Source organism: Neodiprion pinetum, chromosome 3 (assembly GCF_021155775.2).
Source record: "Neodiprion pinetum isolate iyNeoPine1 chromosome 3, iyNeoPine1.2, whole genome shotgun sequence".
Taxonomy (NCBI): Eukaryota; Metazoa; Arthropoda; class Insecta; order Hymenoptera; family Diprionidae; genus Neodiprion; species Neodiprion pinetum.
In genome coordinates, this window is record NC_060234.1 from 1585518 (window position 1) to 1600661 (window position 15144).

The window sequence follows — 15144 nt, forward strand, 5'->3', positions numbered from 1 at the left end:
GGGAGTAGAGTGGATCGAGATGGCTGAACGTCGTCGTCGCGTAGCTGATGCCTCTTTCTGTTTACCGTCGTCTGCGCTGATCAAATACCCGGTTATCCCCTAACTACCGATTATGTATTGTCAACCGATAAGCTCAGGCTTTACCTTACAAGATATACAGCACGGTATGCATAGCGATTCGGTTGGTTCTCGGGAATTCTTTTTTCTCCTTCTTCTTCTGTTCTTCATATTTTATTTAGTTGCGTTTTTAGATTTTTTGATTTTTTTTATTCCGTCCAGCAATATCAGTATCGTTCGCAGTGAAACGACCTTTCATTCGTCTTCTTATCATCGATAATCCTGGTCACGAATTCCCAATGTATGTTTTCGTTCGTCGTTGTTCTTCTTTTTATTGTTATCATTGGACAAGTATGGACTTTTAATACGCTACCAAATACGAGTGCGAAAATGGAGAAACCCGGTTCATGCGGTCCAAATGCTATCTGGTTGTTGAACTATTCAAACTTATGCAACGACAAATTAGTTATCTTCTTACTTGATATTCCCAATTTTAGTACATTGTCGGTGTATAATCGTGTCAAAGTATTTGGCGTAACCAGACGAAATTGGCAACCGTACAAGTGTAAACCGAAACGCATGTTTATGGACGCAACATCAACTACCCGAATTAAACAAACGAACGTTTTCGACATTATTGAATTACCTATATTTTTTATCTCAGTGTTGATTGTGTACTACATATGGCTGATACCGCCAGGTTCGGAAAATTCGATTTCGCTGCAAATTCGGTACGTCATCGTGTGTACCGAGACATGAAAATCCTTCAAATTTCAGACAAATTTCTAGGCTCTACCGTTTACGAGAAACGCGTTGATGAATTTTCACTTTTTTTCGATCGCATGTTTTACTTAGAATTTTCAGCACGTCTTGTCGTAGGAAACAAAATATGGACCACTACGTGTTTTGTGTAAAATGAAGTCTGATCTTTGAAAATTTTGAATCCATTTTTGGATATGTCGCAATGAAAAGCAAAGACACAACGTGTCTTTTTTTTTTTTTTTGGCTGTCGTTGACGATCTATCCGAAAATTTTCTTTTCACGAACGTGTATCTCAACAACGAATACAGATTTTTCAGATCTTCAAACGCGAAACGAAAGATTCGTTCTTCTACTTTCGACGAAAAAAAAGTTTTCAAAAATCGGTCGACACGTTTAGATTTTATCGACGTTTCAAATCGGTCCCGTTTCTATCGGCTCATCCTGTATATTTAACATCTTACATCCAAAATCAGTTTTAATACTGTACTAAAATTTCGCAATGAAAGATGAAAGAATAATAAGTACGAAGAGAAATTTTGTTCTTCAGCCAGAATATTATATTACACATTACGGTGTACCTGCATCCATCTATACCTTTGCAACATATGTATATATATATATATATATATATTCCGCAATTATTACACATATTATATTTTAATACACTGGGCACACAGCTTTTTGAACAAATTGTCTTTACGCGTATGTGTGCGTGCGCGTGTGTCGTGCGCGTACCAAGCTTTTCACCGCACGCACGCACGTACAGCAATATACGTATAAATGCAAGTTTGTTTAAGATATTGATTGTAAATATTGATAATGGGATATTGCGTAAATCGCTAATGGGTTCTTCATCTTGTGTTCATCTTTTCTTTCTTTCTTTCTTTCTCTCGTTACCTTTTTTTTTTTTTTCTTTGTTTCCTTACCTTCTTTCTCTCGACTCGCGCGTGTATGTATACGTACGTACAAGGCATATAAACATACACGCATGCCGGCGGTATACGATATCGTATATTACTTGTCCCGCGTAATTAGTGCGCCGCCGCCGCCGCCTCCGTGTTGCTTTTAAATTTTTATATTTATACAATGCACAGATATATATATATATATATATAATACTTATACGTACACCCATATATTTTACATTACATATACGTACATTCGTAAACTCCCACCTTGCAAAGCGACGCTGATATTTTCATCTTCTCTTCCTTTTCACATTTACACGTGCGTTAATATGGACGCGCGTCTATTTATACATACATAGTACATACATTCGTATACATTAACAATCGACCATCCTACGACTGGAGAATAAAAAAGAATAAAAAAAAGAAAGAAAAAAAATAAAGATACACCCAGGTACGGTATTAGAGACGGTAATATATAGGTTTGCTTAGGGTTACGCGATATGTGGATATTATTATATTATTATATTATTATATACATATATCGACGACGAGTAGGTATTAGGCCAACGAAAAAGAAACGGTACCCGACTCACGTATGCGGTATTGAGGCGTGCGTGTGTATGCACAACGCACGTGTCGATCATTCGAAAATCTTATAGGCCGGCATTTCATTTGGGTCATTTATTTTCGGCTATTTTCGAATGTTTCGACGCGTCTGTTGAACAGCGACTGTGTGCATTGCCACATTCCTATGTGTGTGTGTGTATATATATATTGAGAAAAAATTCATCTAAAAACGAATAGAGAAAATTTGAAATTTAAGAAACGAAGCACCGCGCGGAGAATTTTTACACAATACGCGTGTAGATTATATTTATTCGCGATCTAATTGCTGGGTGAAATGAAAAATGAAGAGCGTTTTGAAAAAAGGAAGAAAATGATTTTTGTTGGAAAACTTATCCAGCACGCAAACGTGTAACAATGACTTGTCTGTTAATTACTTAAACTCGGTGATTGGAAATTGAGTAAAAGGATTTGTTTCCATTTCATTTTTGCATTCCGCTCGTCGAATCTTTTATTTATTCGCCAACAAATTACACGCGGCATAGCAGTGAAAAAGAAACGTTCTTGTTCGACCGACGATTTTTATTTCAAATTGTAGTTGGGCGATATAAAGATATAAAGCAAAGTAATCGAGTATGTGAAATAAAAAATTGAACCTCGAACCTGACTATAGCAGATATATTTATACATCGACATGTGTTTTAACATTATCTCATACATATCTCATACCATATATACATGTATGGATATGTGTGTGTGTGTGTAATGCCATAATCTGCGAGGCAATTAGCTAAGTATAATTGATTCGGATCGGTTCGATACATGCCTATAATACAAGATGATTACTCGCGTTGCGTTGACGATATTTAATTAACGGTCGATTAGCCAGTCTGTCTGATACAAAACATACACTTGCCTACATACATTTGACAGATAAAAGTGTTGCCGTGAAAATTGTCGTACACATTGTGACAATGTCGCGCTATATAGTAAATTACATCAGATATGCGCGTTATATAATTGTTATTTTTATTTTTTTTCTTTTTCACATCTTTTCCAATTTCCGAAGAAACACCTTGTCGCAACCACATCACTTATCAATTCTTTCCCTACATTTATATTCGACCCAGTGATCACGATTCGTAATACAACGATACGTTATCCTGGAATTTGATTCGCCTGGATTAAAAATTCATGTTGAATTATTGTAACTAATTTACGAGATTGAATAAATAATGATAAACGTCTCAAACGTCAGATGAAGACTCGACGTTACCAAGTCTGGGTCATCTTTGTGACGTAAATTTTTATTATGATTGACGCAAGCGATAAAAAAAATTTTTTATTCACGATTCTTCATAAATTTGAAGAAAATTTCTGAAAAATCAAAAATCAACCGAGAGCGATCCTCCACATAACGTAGAACGCTCATCTTTTCAGACAACCTTTCTTTTAACCTGAACAAACTTTTTACGGGGGAGCCATGGTGGAAAATGGCAAATTATTATTTTCCGATACACCGTAATATATATTTATATATTGTGACGAAATTCGACCATCGTTTATTGTCTTTCTCTATCTCTCTCTGTCTTTCTCTCTCTATTATTCTCTACTCTTGTATCTACCTCTATATATTCTCATACCGCGGCGAATAGTAATAGAGTGGTAATTTAATAAGGAAAAAACAAACTTTCGTAAATTGACTTTCTCCATGATCGGGCAAACAGGAATTTATAATTCACTAGACCGGCGGCCAGGAGTTTGTCATAATCATGTTAAAAGCATCTGGATGTATGTATGCACATACATGGACACGTCGGTTGATTATTTAACGCTGTGAATACAGATTCTTTCACGTTTCTCCATTTCTTATTTGGTTTTTTGTTTTTTTTTCTTCTTCGAATCTCATATCTTGTTTTTCTCTTCTCTCTCTCTCTCTCTCTCTCTTTTCATTTCTTTCCTTACGTATTCACACACACGCATCTGTACAACGGATGATTGGAGTAGAATCTAGATTTCACATTTTCCATATACGGAAACGAATATGTCGTAAGATTTTTCGACCTATCCTTTCGTCTAATTATCACGCAATAATTTATCTTCTCGATAATAATTAACTACAAGATGTCACGGAGAAGGGGGACAATCGATCGTGCGGATCAAACCGTATACAAAAAGGAAAGGAAATGAAAAAAAAAGAGATTAGTACGGATAGATTCTGCGGTACGCGATGGATTAAGGTTATCCGTTAATAAGCCTGTAATTACTGTGAGATTAAACTTATCCGTTTGTCACTTTTAGCTCGGTAGACATTTTACACCTGAATACGTATATGTTCACACATACGCATGGCTATTATGTATAATAATGCGATAAAGCTATCCTGGATTACTTGTTTATTTTATTTTTTTTCTACTATTTCGATGATGCAGTTTCTGCGAATCCCGTATTAATATAATATCGATGAATGTACGGAATCGCGCTCGTATCTCAGGAACTGTCTTTCTTTATCGGAGAATTTATTATAGTATACCTTTGTAGAGTATCTGATATATATATATATATATATATATATATATATATATATATATATATGGGGCATTCTACATCAAATCAGCAGCCCGTGTATCTCATCCTCTGATTTTAATCTAAATTTTTAGTACGATGTTCTAACGATTTTTTTTTCAGATTTTTTTAGCCGCCGGTGAAATTTTTTAAAAAAAGTTATTTTTTTTTTTCGTTTATTTTTCTTTCTACGCCTCGATCTAAATAGAACACGGAATCATGAAGATAATATAATTCTGCAATTCATTTAGTTGCGGTATGTAAAAATTAAACAAGCAAAAACAATTCCCAAAATGGAAAGACAGAACACTTGCGAAAAAAGTACCATTTTGAATCCTAGAATCTGTGTGAATTATTTTTTTAAAGATTTAAAAAGATGGCGTTTTCGTCATTAGGTTTGCGATATTGTAAAAAATTTCATACAGGGGATGAAGAAAATCCGATGAAATTCCCGAGAACCTTTTGCTTTGGTACAGGAACGTCGTAATAAAAAAAAAAAAAAAAAAAAATGATGAGAATCAAAGGGGACGTGGTACGTGGGCTGATAATTTGACGTGGAATGCCTCATACATTCGCACATAATACGTGTAAGAAAAAGAAGATTGCGAAGCGAAAGGAAAAATAAACTGTCAAATTATATGATTAACGGAAGCCATAGAATGACTGTAATGTGTGATATACATATATATAATACACATCATATATTTCTACTGGCTGTTGCCAATAGTTAATTAAATTTTATAGATAACGGGGAAACACACACACGCATTTGTATATATGTATATTATGTATACATTCTCACGGCGAAAAATCGTCCTGTCATTTTATTAGAAATAAGTTTAAACGACAGACTGGCTGAATGAATGAGTGACGTGTCGAGAAGATCAAACAGCTCCAAGTACCCAGCAGCATGTGATGTGATATGCGCCGTGATTGAGCGGTGGATTAATAATGGATCGGATGATTCTTTGGGTGTTTTTTTTTTTTTTTTTTTTTTTCTTCACCTCAAATTCTAATCAATTATATGTTTAGCCTAGGCGCCTGCAGATTAGAGATAAAAGTTTTGGGAAAAGTCTCACAGCGAGGCCGATCTTACGCCCACGTAACTGTAAACTGAAAAAAAGTTTCCGTCATAGAGGCGGCAAAATTTTTTTCAGACACATAATTATTATAACATAAACTCTTGAAAACTAGTCGTTTCTTTAGATTATTTTTTTTTTCATCGGTGGATACGTGTTTCTTGTCTCACGTATCACGACGAATTGGCGAAGAAAATTTTTTTCCTGCAAATAAAGTTTTGAAAAGTATCGTTTTTATTCGATTTTGTACGGAAACGATGCGATGAAAAAATTATTGCAATCGTACGATTTTAAAAGCAATCGTTTGCTGATCGAACGAGTAATTTTTGTCATTTAAATATGACAAACGACATTGAATTTTCTACGATGAAAATGATCGTGGAACAATTAGTTTTGATTATCAGTATTTTAAAAATTAAGAAGACTCAAAATTTAAGTTTCTAAAAGTTGTTTTACTCGGTCACGTTTTTCGACTCGTTATTTTTTTTGTATTTTATCGTATATCCGATTCCTCTTCTTATCCGTTTCGATCACCTTGCGCGATAACGCGTGAGAAAAATGCGATAATGAGATCCGAGGACGAGTCGAATTCAGTTGAAACCGTAAGAGTAGAGGGTAAAATAAATACACGCGAACCCAACGTGTGGCTACTTGACACGATAATGATATTGTATCGTTGATAGGTGTAAGTTTTTGGGGGAGAGCCATTACCTTGTTTGACTTGCGTACAACCCCATGCGTGCGGATGACGATTCTGTCGAGACTTGATACCGCCGGCTCCGATAACCGAAACGGGAGTTGATCAAATATTTGAAATTTCAGTAAATAGGGCCAATAGGACTGGACAAATATCAACCGCGTTATTATATGCCGCGTAATATCGCACAATTTGCTACTTGACAATTTTTATATTTTATTCAAATCTTCTCAAATTGAAAAATGATCAATTTCGGAGGACTTTATTCTACCGTTTGGTATGTAGAAAGTGCAAGTTCGAATATTTTTAGTATATAAACATGAATTTTATCAAAATTCAAGAATTTTTTAACGATGAATGGATTGAATTTTTCAACCCTCGCCATTTTTGATTTTGTTTAAAAAATATTCTGCTATTGTCCCAACCCTGGAACGGTACCTTGAATTTTTTCAAATATTTCATCCAACTGCTCAATTGTTTTATAAATATTTTAAGTGATTTCGACAAAGGACCTTTTCCTTTTAAACATTCAAAAAAGCCTATGAGGGGTCGATTTTTCTTAATTTTTTTTTCCAGTACTTTTAATTTTTTTCATCATCTGTTTAATTTTTATCTATTTTTTTGGCTCATTCGATTTTTTTTCCATCAACTTCATAATGAATTTACCGGTCCAAAAAACTTCCAAGTGAAAAATACAAGTTTTGAGAATTATTCGCGAATTTTCACACCGTTTACACAATTTTTCACGCCGGTCAAAATAATTAGAAATGCTAAAAAAATAGAAAATAAATTTCGGTTTTCAAAGGTTTGGAAAAGAAAATACAGTCTTTGAGAGTAGTTGGAAAATTTTAAAAACGGACATTTTCAAAATCAATCTCAATATTTATAAATAATTAACCAAGTGAATAAAAGATTTGAAAAAATTGGGAAGTTACAAATGTCGATGGTGAAAAAAGAGAGAGAGAGAGGAAAAAAGAAAAAAACATTGTCACGACTCATTTCAATATTTATTCTTCTTCTTTCCGACGTAAGGAATCAATTTCGGTACATACTTAATTTTCATTACATTTGTTTACAATTAATCACAGACTCTGTAACAGGTACACATAATATATTATTATCTAGTCGTACATTATACGCGTTTGTTCGGACAGACAGACACTCGAACAATTTTCTCGAGTGTCAAAATTGTTAATCGACGTGTTACAACGGTATCAGTCCAACACACGGACACAGGCACACACGGTCGTGTTGGTAATAATTCTGACCGCCTTGCGATACGCGTATTAACCTTTGTATCGAATAATTACCTTGTGATTGAGCCTCGATTTTCATCGGGAAAAACAAGAATCATTATCAATGGCAGAGTTTAACAAACGCGTATGACCGCGACAAGGGAAATTATTGCGTAAAATATAACGATAATAATTATATCATTATCAGTTTCAGCGAGAGAGCGATGCGGTGTGAATAAATAAAAAATCAACACCTGTTAGGCGCTAAAAACGTTGAGCGTCTTTTTTCATTTTTATCGTATAATCCTTGTCGTCGTTATCGCGTTGATCTTTCTTCCCCAAAAATATGCAATATACATGTTGGATATGTAATACGAATATTGATCTGTGCTGCATATTGAAATAAGAACAGGAAACGCGAATCGTTTTTATAATCGGTTTGAATATTTCTCTCGATACTCTCTTCAACGCACCTACCTAGAATATAATTTCCGAATATCGATCGATCGATCGTTCGTTCGATCGCCACGCGGTATAGATGCGAAATCAGCGTGATTGACACTTGAGTGACAAGATGACAGGCCGTGATTACGCCCTCGCGTTTATTTTACGGATTCTCCTTGTGTGTTGTACACACATGTACGGAACCTCGAAAGCGACAAATATAAATCGTGACTTGACATTTTTTTTTTTTTTTTTTTACCACCAATTACCACCGATTAACCGATTTATTTGTTACCAATTATCTCAACGATGACCAATTTTCCTTCTTTCTTTCTTTCTTTCTTTCTTTCTTTCTTTCTTTCTTTTTTCCCTCTCTCTACAATCGTTTCTAGTACCTCGAAAGTTTAAGTTGAAAATTTTATCTCGTCACGTTTATAGTTGACAATGAATTTTTTCTCAATTTTTTCTTTTCTTTTTTTTTTCACCGTAATTACAACTACCAACCAAACCTTTTATTTCGAAATTTCATTTTACCTACAATTACATCAAACTCACAACGAAATGTTGCAGCAAAAGTTTTTTTCCACTAAATTTCTACTCTTGTTGCTGTTGTTGAAATTCGTCGAGTATAACATTCGGACAAATTTTACTCTCGTAAGAAAGCGTTTGTTTAATATTGTTTTCTGCCACAGTATTAAAAATCCTCGTTTTCACGCATCATATATTTCTTACATGCTACTCTCAAAATGTTTGATGAAACCTTGCTTTCTTTATTTTATTTTTTATTTTTTTTTCTTCGGTAGTAAATAAGTAGTATTTAATCTTAAATTCTCACGCAGTGCAGACATGTATCAAAGGAGAGAGAGAGAGAGAGAGAGAGGCTTTTCGCAAATTAGAATTACAGTTTGCCGAAAACAATTACCCCGGTATTATCCCTCGAGTACAATTATGCCGCTTAACCGGTATCATGGCGTCTTCTGGCCCCCTTCTCCGCCCCTCTCTTCCCTCCTCTTCTCTCCTCTCCTCTCCTCTCCTCTCCGCTCCTCTTCGCCCGCCCTTCTTCACCCCCGACGAACGTCGTCCGCCGGCGTAATTAGAATCTCCCTCGACCGCCCTCGTCGGTGCCTTCGGCCTCTCCCCCCCCCCCCTACCCCCCACCCCCCGCCACCCGCCACCCTTCCCTCCTTGCCCCCCCGCCATGCCCACGGAACCCCGGCCATTACTTTTAATAGCGTTGTTAATGAAACTAGGTGTCGCCAAATTAACCCCTCATTTCTGCAGCAGCGCTCAACGATCGCCTTTGCCTGCAGCGGCCGTTCATCGTCACGAATTATTATCCGAGATGGAATTAATCATTCTTGCAAGCTGTGGTCTCGGAATTTTTTTTCACGTACTAAAAACGAAACGAAAGAAAAAAAAAATTAATTTTCTGATATTAGATTTTCTTATACAACTGCTGCAATTATTTATAAATATTTAAAGTGATTTTGAAAAGGACCTCTTTTTTAATTCTCAAAAAATTCTCCGATACTGTATTTTGTATTCTAAACATTTCAAGACCGGGCCCACGGTGAATCGATTTTATTCTATTTGTTTTTTTTAACACTTTTAATTTTTTTCATCAACTAAAACATTGTTCAATAAATTTAAAAATTCTTAAAAAATTCTGTCAAATTTTATTTTTCACTCAGAATATTTCTAGATCGTTTTCATTATGAAGTTGATGAAAAAAAGAAAGAAAGAAAAAAAAAAAAAAACCAATTGAATGTGCCAGAAAAATAGACAAGAATCGCTTCGTAATGGAGCCGGTCTAAAAATGTACTAAGTGAAAAATAGAAGTTTCGAGAAATATTCGGGAATTTTCAGGCCGTTCGAACAACGCTTTGGTTAACCAAACAAATGAAAAGTGTTTAAAAAAGAAGAAATGGAAAAAAAGTCGGGCCTGGTCTCGAAATATTTGGAATGGAAAATACGGTTTCTTGGAATTTCAAAAAGGTCTCTTTCAAAATTACTTAAAATATTTATAAATAATCGAGCAGTTGATTAAATAAAACAAAATAATGTGAAAAAATTCATGGTACCGTTTCGGATAAAATTTTAAAGAAAATCGGAAATGGCGAGCGTCGGATTCGCGTGGAATTCTCCATCTGCATCCTTAGGCTTATCGCCAAGTTTTCAGGATGAGAACCACTGAGTTCCGCTGATTACCGCGGTAACCGCCCCCCGAGCGCCAATTAATCTTAACTTTTACGGGGCAAACACTTTTCATTAAGCCCTCCCTATATCCTCCGCCCCTCCCTGCCCCATTCCCCATTTCCCATTCCCCTTATTCTTCACCACCGTCACTCTCACCCGCAACACTCTGACGTATTTCCTGCAACGGTATATAATATATCACGTAATAGTCGCGGGGTCCGGTATCCTCAGTTTTTCCATCACACGTCCTATATTTAAAAATATTATCCGTAGTTTAATTTTTTTTTCAAAACCTTTACGCGTCTCTGCTGCTTTTTCTTATTTTGTTTTTTTTTTTTTTGTTTTTTTTTATCCACTTGACGCTTTTGGTGAACTTTTTTATGGGGAAAACTGAGGGGGTAAATATTAAGCGATGCGACCGGCAAAACCTCACGCGGAATGAGAGTGGGAGAGGAGAGGAGAGGAGAGGAGGGGAGAGGAAAGGAAAATGGCTCCCCAGACAAGCGTTTAATCTGGCGCTAATTAACAACTTACCTCCCCCCCCCCCCCCTCCCCCCGATTCACCCCCTTATATCACGAGTCTGCACGCCTCCCCTCATCTCCTCTTTCTGCGTCCACTTTTAATGCTCGTTTTCCGTTTATACGGAGATTCATAATTACGAGTGTATACTGTATTATAGGTACATTTTTATACACGTTTGTAGAATTCACTATTCGATATACATTAAAAAAAAAATATTTTTTTTTCTCATTTGCCGATTCACAAGGAGAAGAATCTTGAAAAAAAAAAATGGAATAGCAAAACTAGCGAGTAATTTATGATTTTCGAAACTCCGGGTGAAGACGCAAAAAACAAAAAAAAAAAAAAAAAAAAAACAAAAAGAAAAAGAAACGAACACGAGACAAAGCTTTTATCCCGAGGAATTGTTTTTTTTTTTCCGATCCTTGAAGTAATTTTTTATTACCACTACGATTATCATTACTATTATTGTTATTTGTATCGTTGTCATTGGTTTAACAACGTTGGATGTGGAGAATATGACGTTTTGAAGGGTGTATGTTTGAGATTAGGATATAATACGTAGGATAGTCGGATCTTGTAATTGTATGACCCACATTGTTGGCAGATCGTTGAATCGTCGACAATGACGGATCGTCGGGCAATCGTAACGCTGTTTAATATAAAATCATACACGTACGTATATTCGTATGAGTTGATATCGCGTTATAGACGTCAAAAATCGTTTTATCCATCAATATACCCCCACATCCTGTTTACCCTCACTCAACAGTATTGATCTAAATCGTAATTGAATATGTCGTCGGTCGTCTTTGTCGAATACGCATCGCACCGACAAATAATAATTGCATTGTTAAAAATGATTGCGCCTCGTAATACAGATTTACCGTTTACAAAAGAATCGTCAATTTACTTACGAAATCAGTTTGCAAATTTAAAAATTCGCAATATATTACTATCATTTTACTCAAATTCACCGTCAAGTACACGAATATTTTTTAAGAAATTTTTTAACAGTGCACACGTGTGTAGAATACGTTAACGTACAACGCGAAAGGTATAATACAAGAACACTATAGCTGTGAATTAATGTCGTTTCAGTCACTCTGTATGTTGTATATAATTTATATAATATAGAATAAAGACGACGATTCGTATCCCGGCTTACGATCGGCGAAATTAGCCAATCGATCAGAGAGAAACTGTCCTGCAATACAAAGAGATAAAAATCTCGCGTCGATCTTGTGGCGCCTATCGTACTTGCCTCGCGATGACTTTTACGGATGTATCTCTACACGTATTATACGTATTCACGTCAATTTAACAATATCTCACAAATGCGGATCAATTTGTCAAATTCGGTTTTGATTATACAATAATAAATCGGACAGACTTGTTGCGTGACACATGCCGCGTGCTATATATGTATATATAAACGTAACGTACGATCAGTCGTCTGGATATTGATTGGTCGACAAAAAAATCATGTAACACGTGCAACGATTATTTTCACACGCCGTTAACATACGTGTTGCAGGTTTTAATAATTATTTGGAATTTTGTTTTTTTTTTTTTTTATTTTTTTTATTTTGGAAAAAAGGGAAACAGCAACGTTTTCCTTACCGAATGTCGAGAGAAGCGAAGCCTCTTGTTACGTCAATTCCATCGTATTGTTGTACCTTCCGTAGATAGGCGAGAAACTCCCGGAAGCGTTTTACCAATTTCTCAGTAAACCCTCCGAAGGTAAACCGTGATGTATAATAAAATATAGTGGAATATAATAGAAGTCTGGATTGCTGACTGGGTTGCAGGAAATATCAATTTTCCTACTCGTTATACAGAAATTATTTATTATATTGTTATCGATTGATGTTTTTAACTTTTTATTCCGGAATTATGTCAATAAAAAGCATATCAAAATCATAATATTAGGTACGCGGTTTATTTAAGTGGAAAAAGTATAATCCTTGTTTTCGTGGCATTGAATATTTAATTTTTCATCACGTTCTTTATCCACGGTACGAAATGATTTATCTTCGCGTAAACACCTGGCGAGTGTCTTCGACCGCAACCTTTTCCCCACGTCACGATGCCGATAAGGATTTTACTTCCGTTTATTAACGTGGTTAAAGGACCGCCCGAGTCTCCCTGCGAAAAATCACGAAGCCTTTGTTATAATTTTATATTAAAAAAAAAAAAAAAATCGATGATTTTGAAACAATCTTTAATTTCGTTTTTCTCGTACAGATCGTGTGATCGAAATACGCGTTGCTCACCGTGCAAGCATCTTTGCCTCCTTCTACGCGACCGGCGCATAATTCTGATTCAGAAATCAGTCGGTTGAGTCCAACTTCGGAAAACCACTCGTTGCATCGCTCGTTGGAAAATACCTGGAATAATGAAATACGAGTGAAAAAAATGTGATGATTTTCTTTTCTTTTTTTTTTCCATGCGAGTTGTTGATACAATCATAGGTACGAATACCTCGATATCGACTTGGCGCAACACGGTGGTACGGGAATTTCGAGAGTCTTCGTTTATAAATCCCCAGCCAGTGACCGTCGCTGTTCGATTAACCAGACTTAAATCCTCGCTCGGAAGGCAAACGGGAATTATGTGCTTGTCGAACTTAACGACACGGTCAAGTTTCAGCAGAGCAATGTCGTTTCGAAATTCTATCTCTTCGTATTCCGGGTTTATCTGCAATCGCAAAACAATGTTTCCCGTGTCGGCATAAATCGGCTCGTTATTGGATTTTTTATTTTATTTTATTTTTTTTTTTATTTTTCATCAATTCATACAGGCTCACCTCTATTTTCTCGACTTTGTACTCCTCGGCTTTGAGCGGCTCTTCTTCGTTTTCCAAATCGAACTCTCCCAGGCGAATAGTTAGATCCTCGATTCGAGCTCTGTATAAACACGTTGGAAGAAAATAATTACGCGTTGTCATGCAACGATTATCGCTCGGCGAGTAAATTGCGTAATTTCGTATTTGTCTATGATTAGGATCTTCACCTCCACAAACAGCTCGCCCCAGTGACGATCCATCTGTCCGTCAAAAGCGTTCCACCGCAGGACAGAATATTCGCTCCGAGAGTCGATCTAAAGATCGCTGCCTGAAACCAATTCGATCCCATTTTTTGTCCGTCAAAGTTTGACCCGTCTATTGTAATAAAGGTACGGTAAAGTTTATTTTTTTCATACCTGCCACGGATGATCGCCAAATTTTGCATCGTGGCCGCCTATGATTCGCTTGAACCGTGAACCTTGCATCTCTGCTTTACCGCATTCTTGAATATTTCACAATTCATTCGCAATATTTGAGTCACGCTAGTGATCGTACAAAGTTTCATGCGTACGTATTCCTACGTTACCGACACTTAGCCCTCGGACAAAAACCTTCGTCGCGTGAAATGATCCGATGAGCGATAAAGGTTTATGTCTGAGAGCTGAGTGTCGGTAATGTAGAAATATGTATCCAGAATTCTCTATATATGTATACCTATTAAAATTGTCGGTTGAGTACGGAATCAGTGGGTGGAGAGTGTACGGTAATTGTAAGATATAAAGTAAAAAGCTTATGCAGTGTATTATATTTCTCAAATGTTACACAGTGAGGAAAACTGTAATCGGTTGATATATCGAAACAAAGTTATGTCTGTAACTCGACTTGAATTTTTTTTCATTTTCATTGGCTTACAATTACGGACCTTCACATTTCATTTTACGCAACTCACCAATTGCGGACGAAATATCGAGATCGTTTTCCGCGGACCGAACGAACTTTACCACCATAACCGTCATAAATACCGTCACGCTAAATACAATTTTCAGAGCCATCTTTAAATACGAAAAATATAACAAAAAAGACAACACCGATTCTTTGTGAATTCGATAATTGTTAAATTTACACCGCGATTTTATGAAGTAAGTCTTGTATCGATTGCGAGACGTTTTAAACTGCATTCCCAATCTCGCTTCAAACGCTCGTCTCCTCGTTACGGAAGACTAATTTTCGTTTGAGTAGATTTTAACGATTTCCTGTTTTCAAATGCAGATTTATCTTTGAAATTCAATTACGAGCTCAACAACAGAAGAGAATTCCTCCGAATTC

General features: G+C 36.1%; 1 protein-coding gene across 1 annotated transcript; it reads right to left on the minus strand.

Annotated features, from left to right (window-relative positions):
• Positions 1-13019: 13019 nt before the first annotated feature.
• Positions 13020-14303, minus strand: LOC124215585 (serine proteinase stubble-like). The gene is made up of 6 exons (XM_046619143.2): positions 14235-14303; positions 14046-14146; positions 13840-13939; positions 13515-13730; positions 13307-13420; positions 13020-13178 (listed from the first exon to the last, which is right to left on the minus strand). Exons 1-6 carry the CDS (start codon positions 14301-14303, stop codon positions 13020-13022), a joined length of 759 nt encoding a protein of 252 aa, XP_046475099.1.
• Positions 14304-15144: the final 841 nt, after the last annotated feature.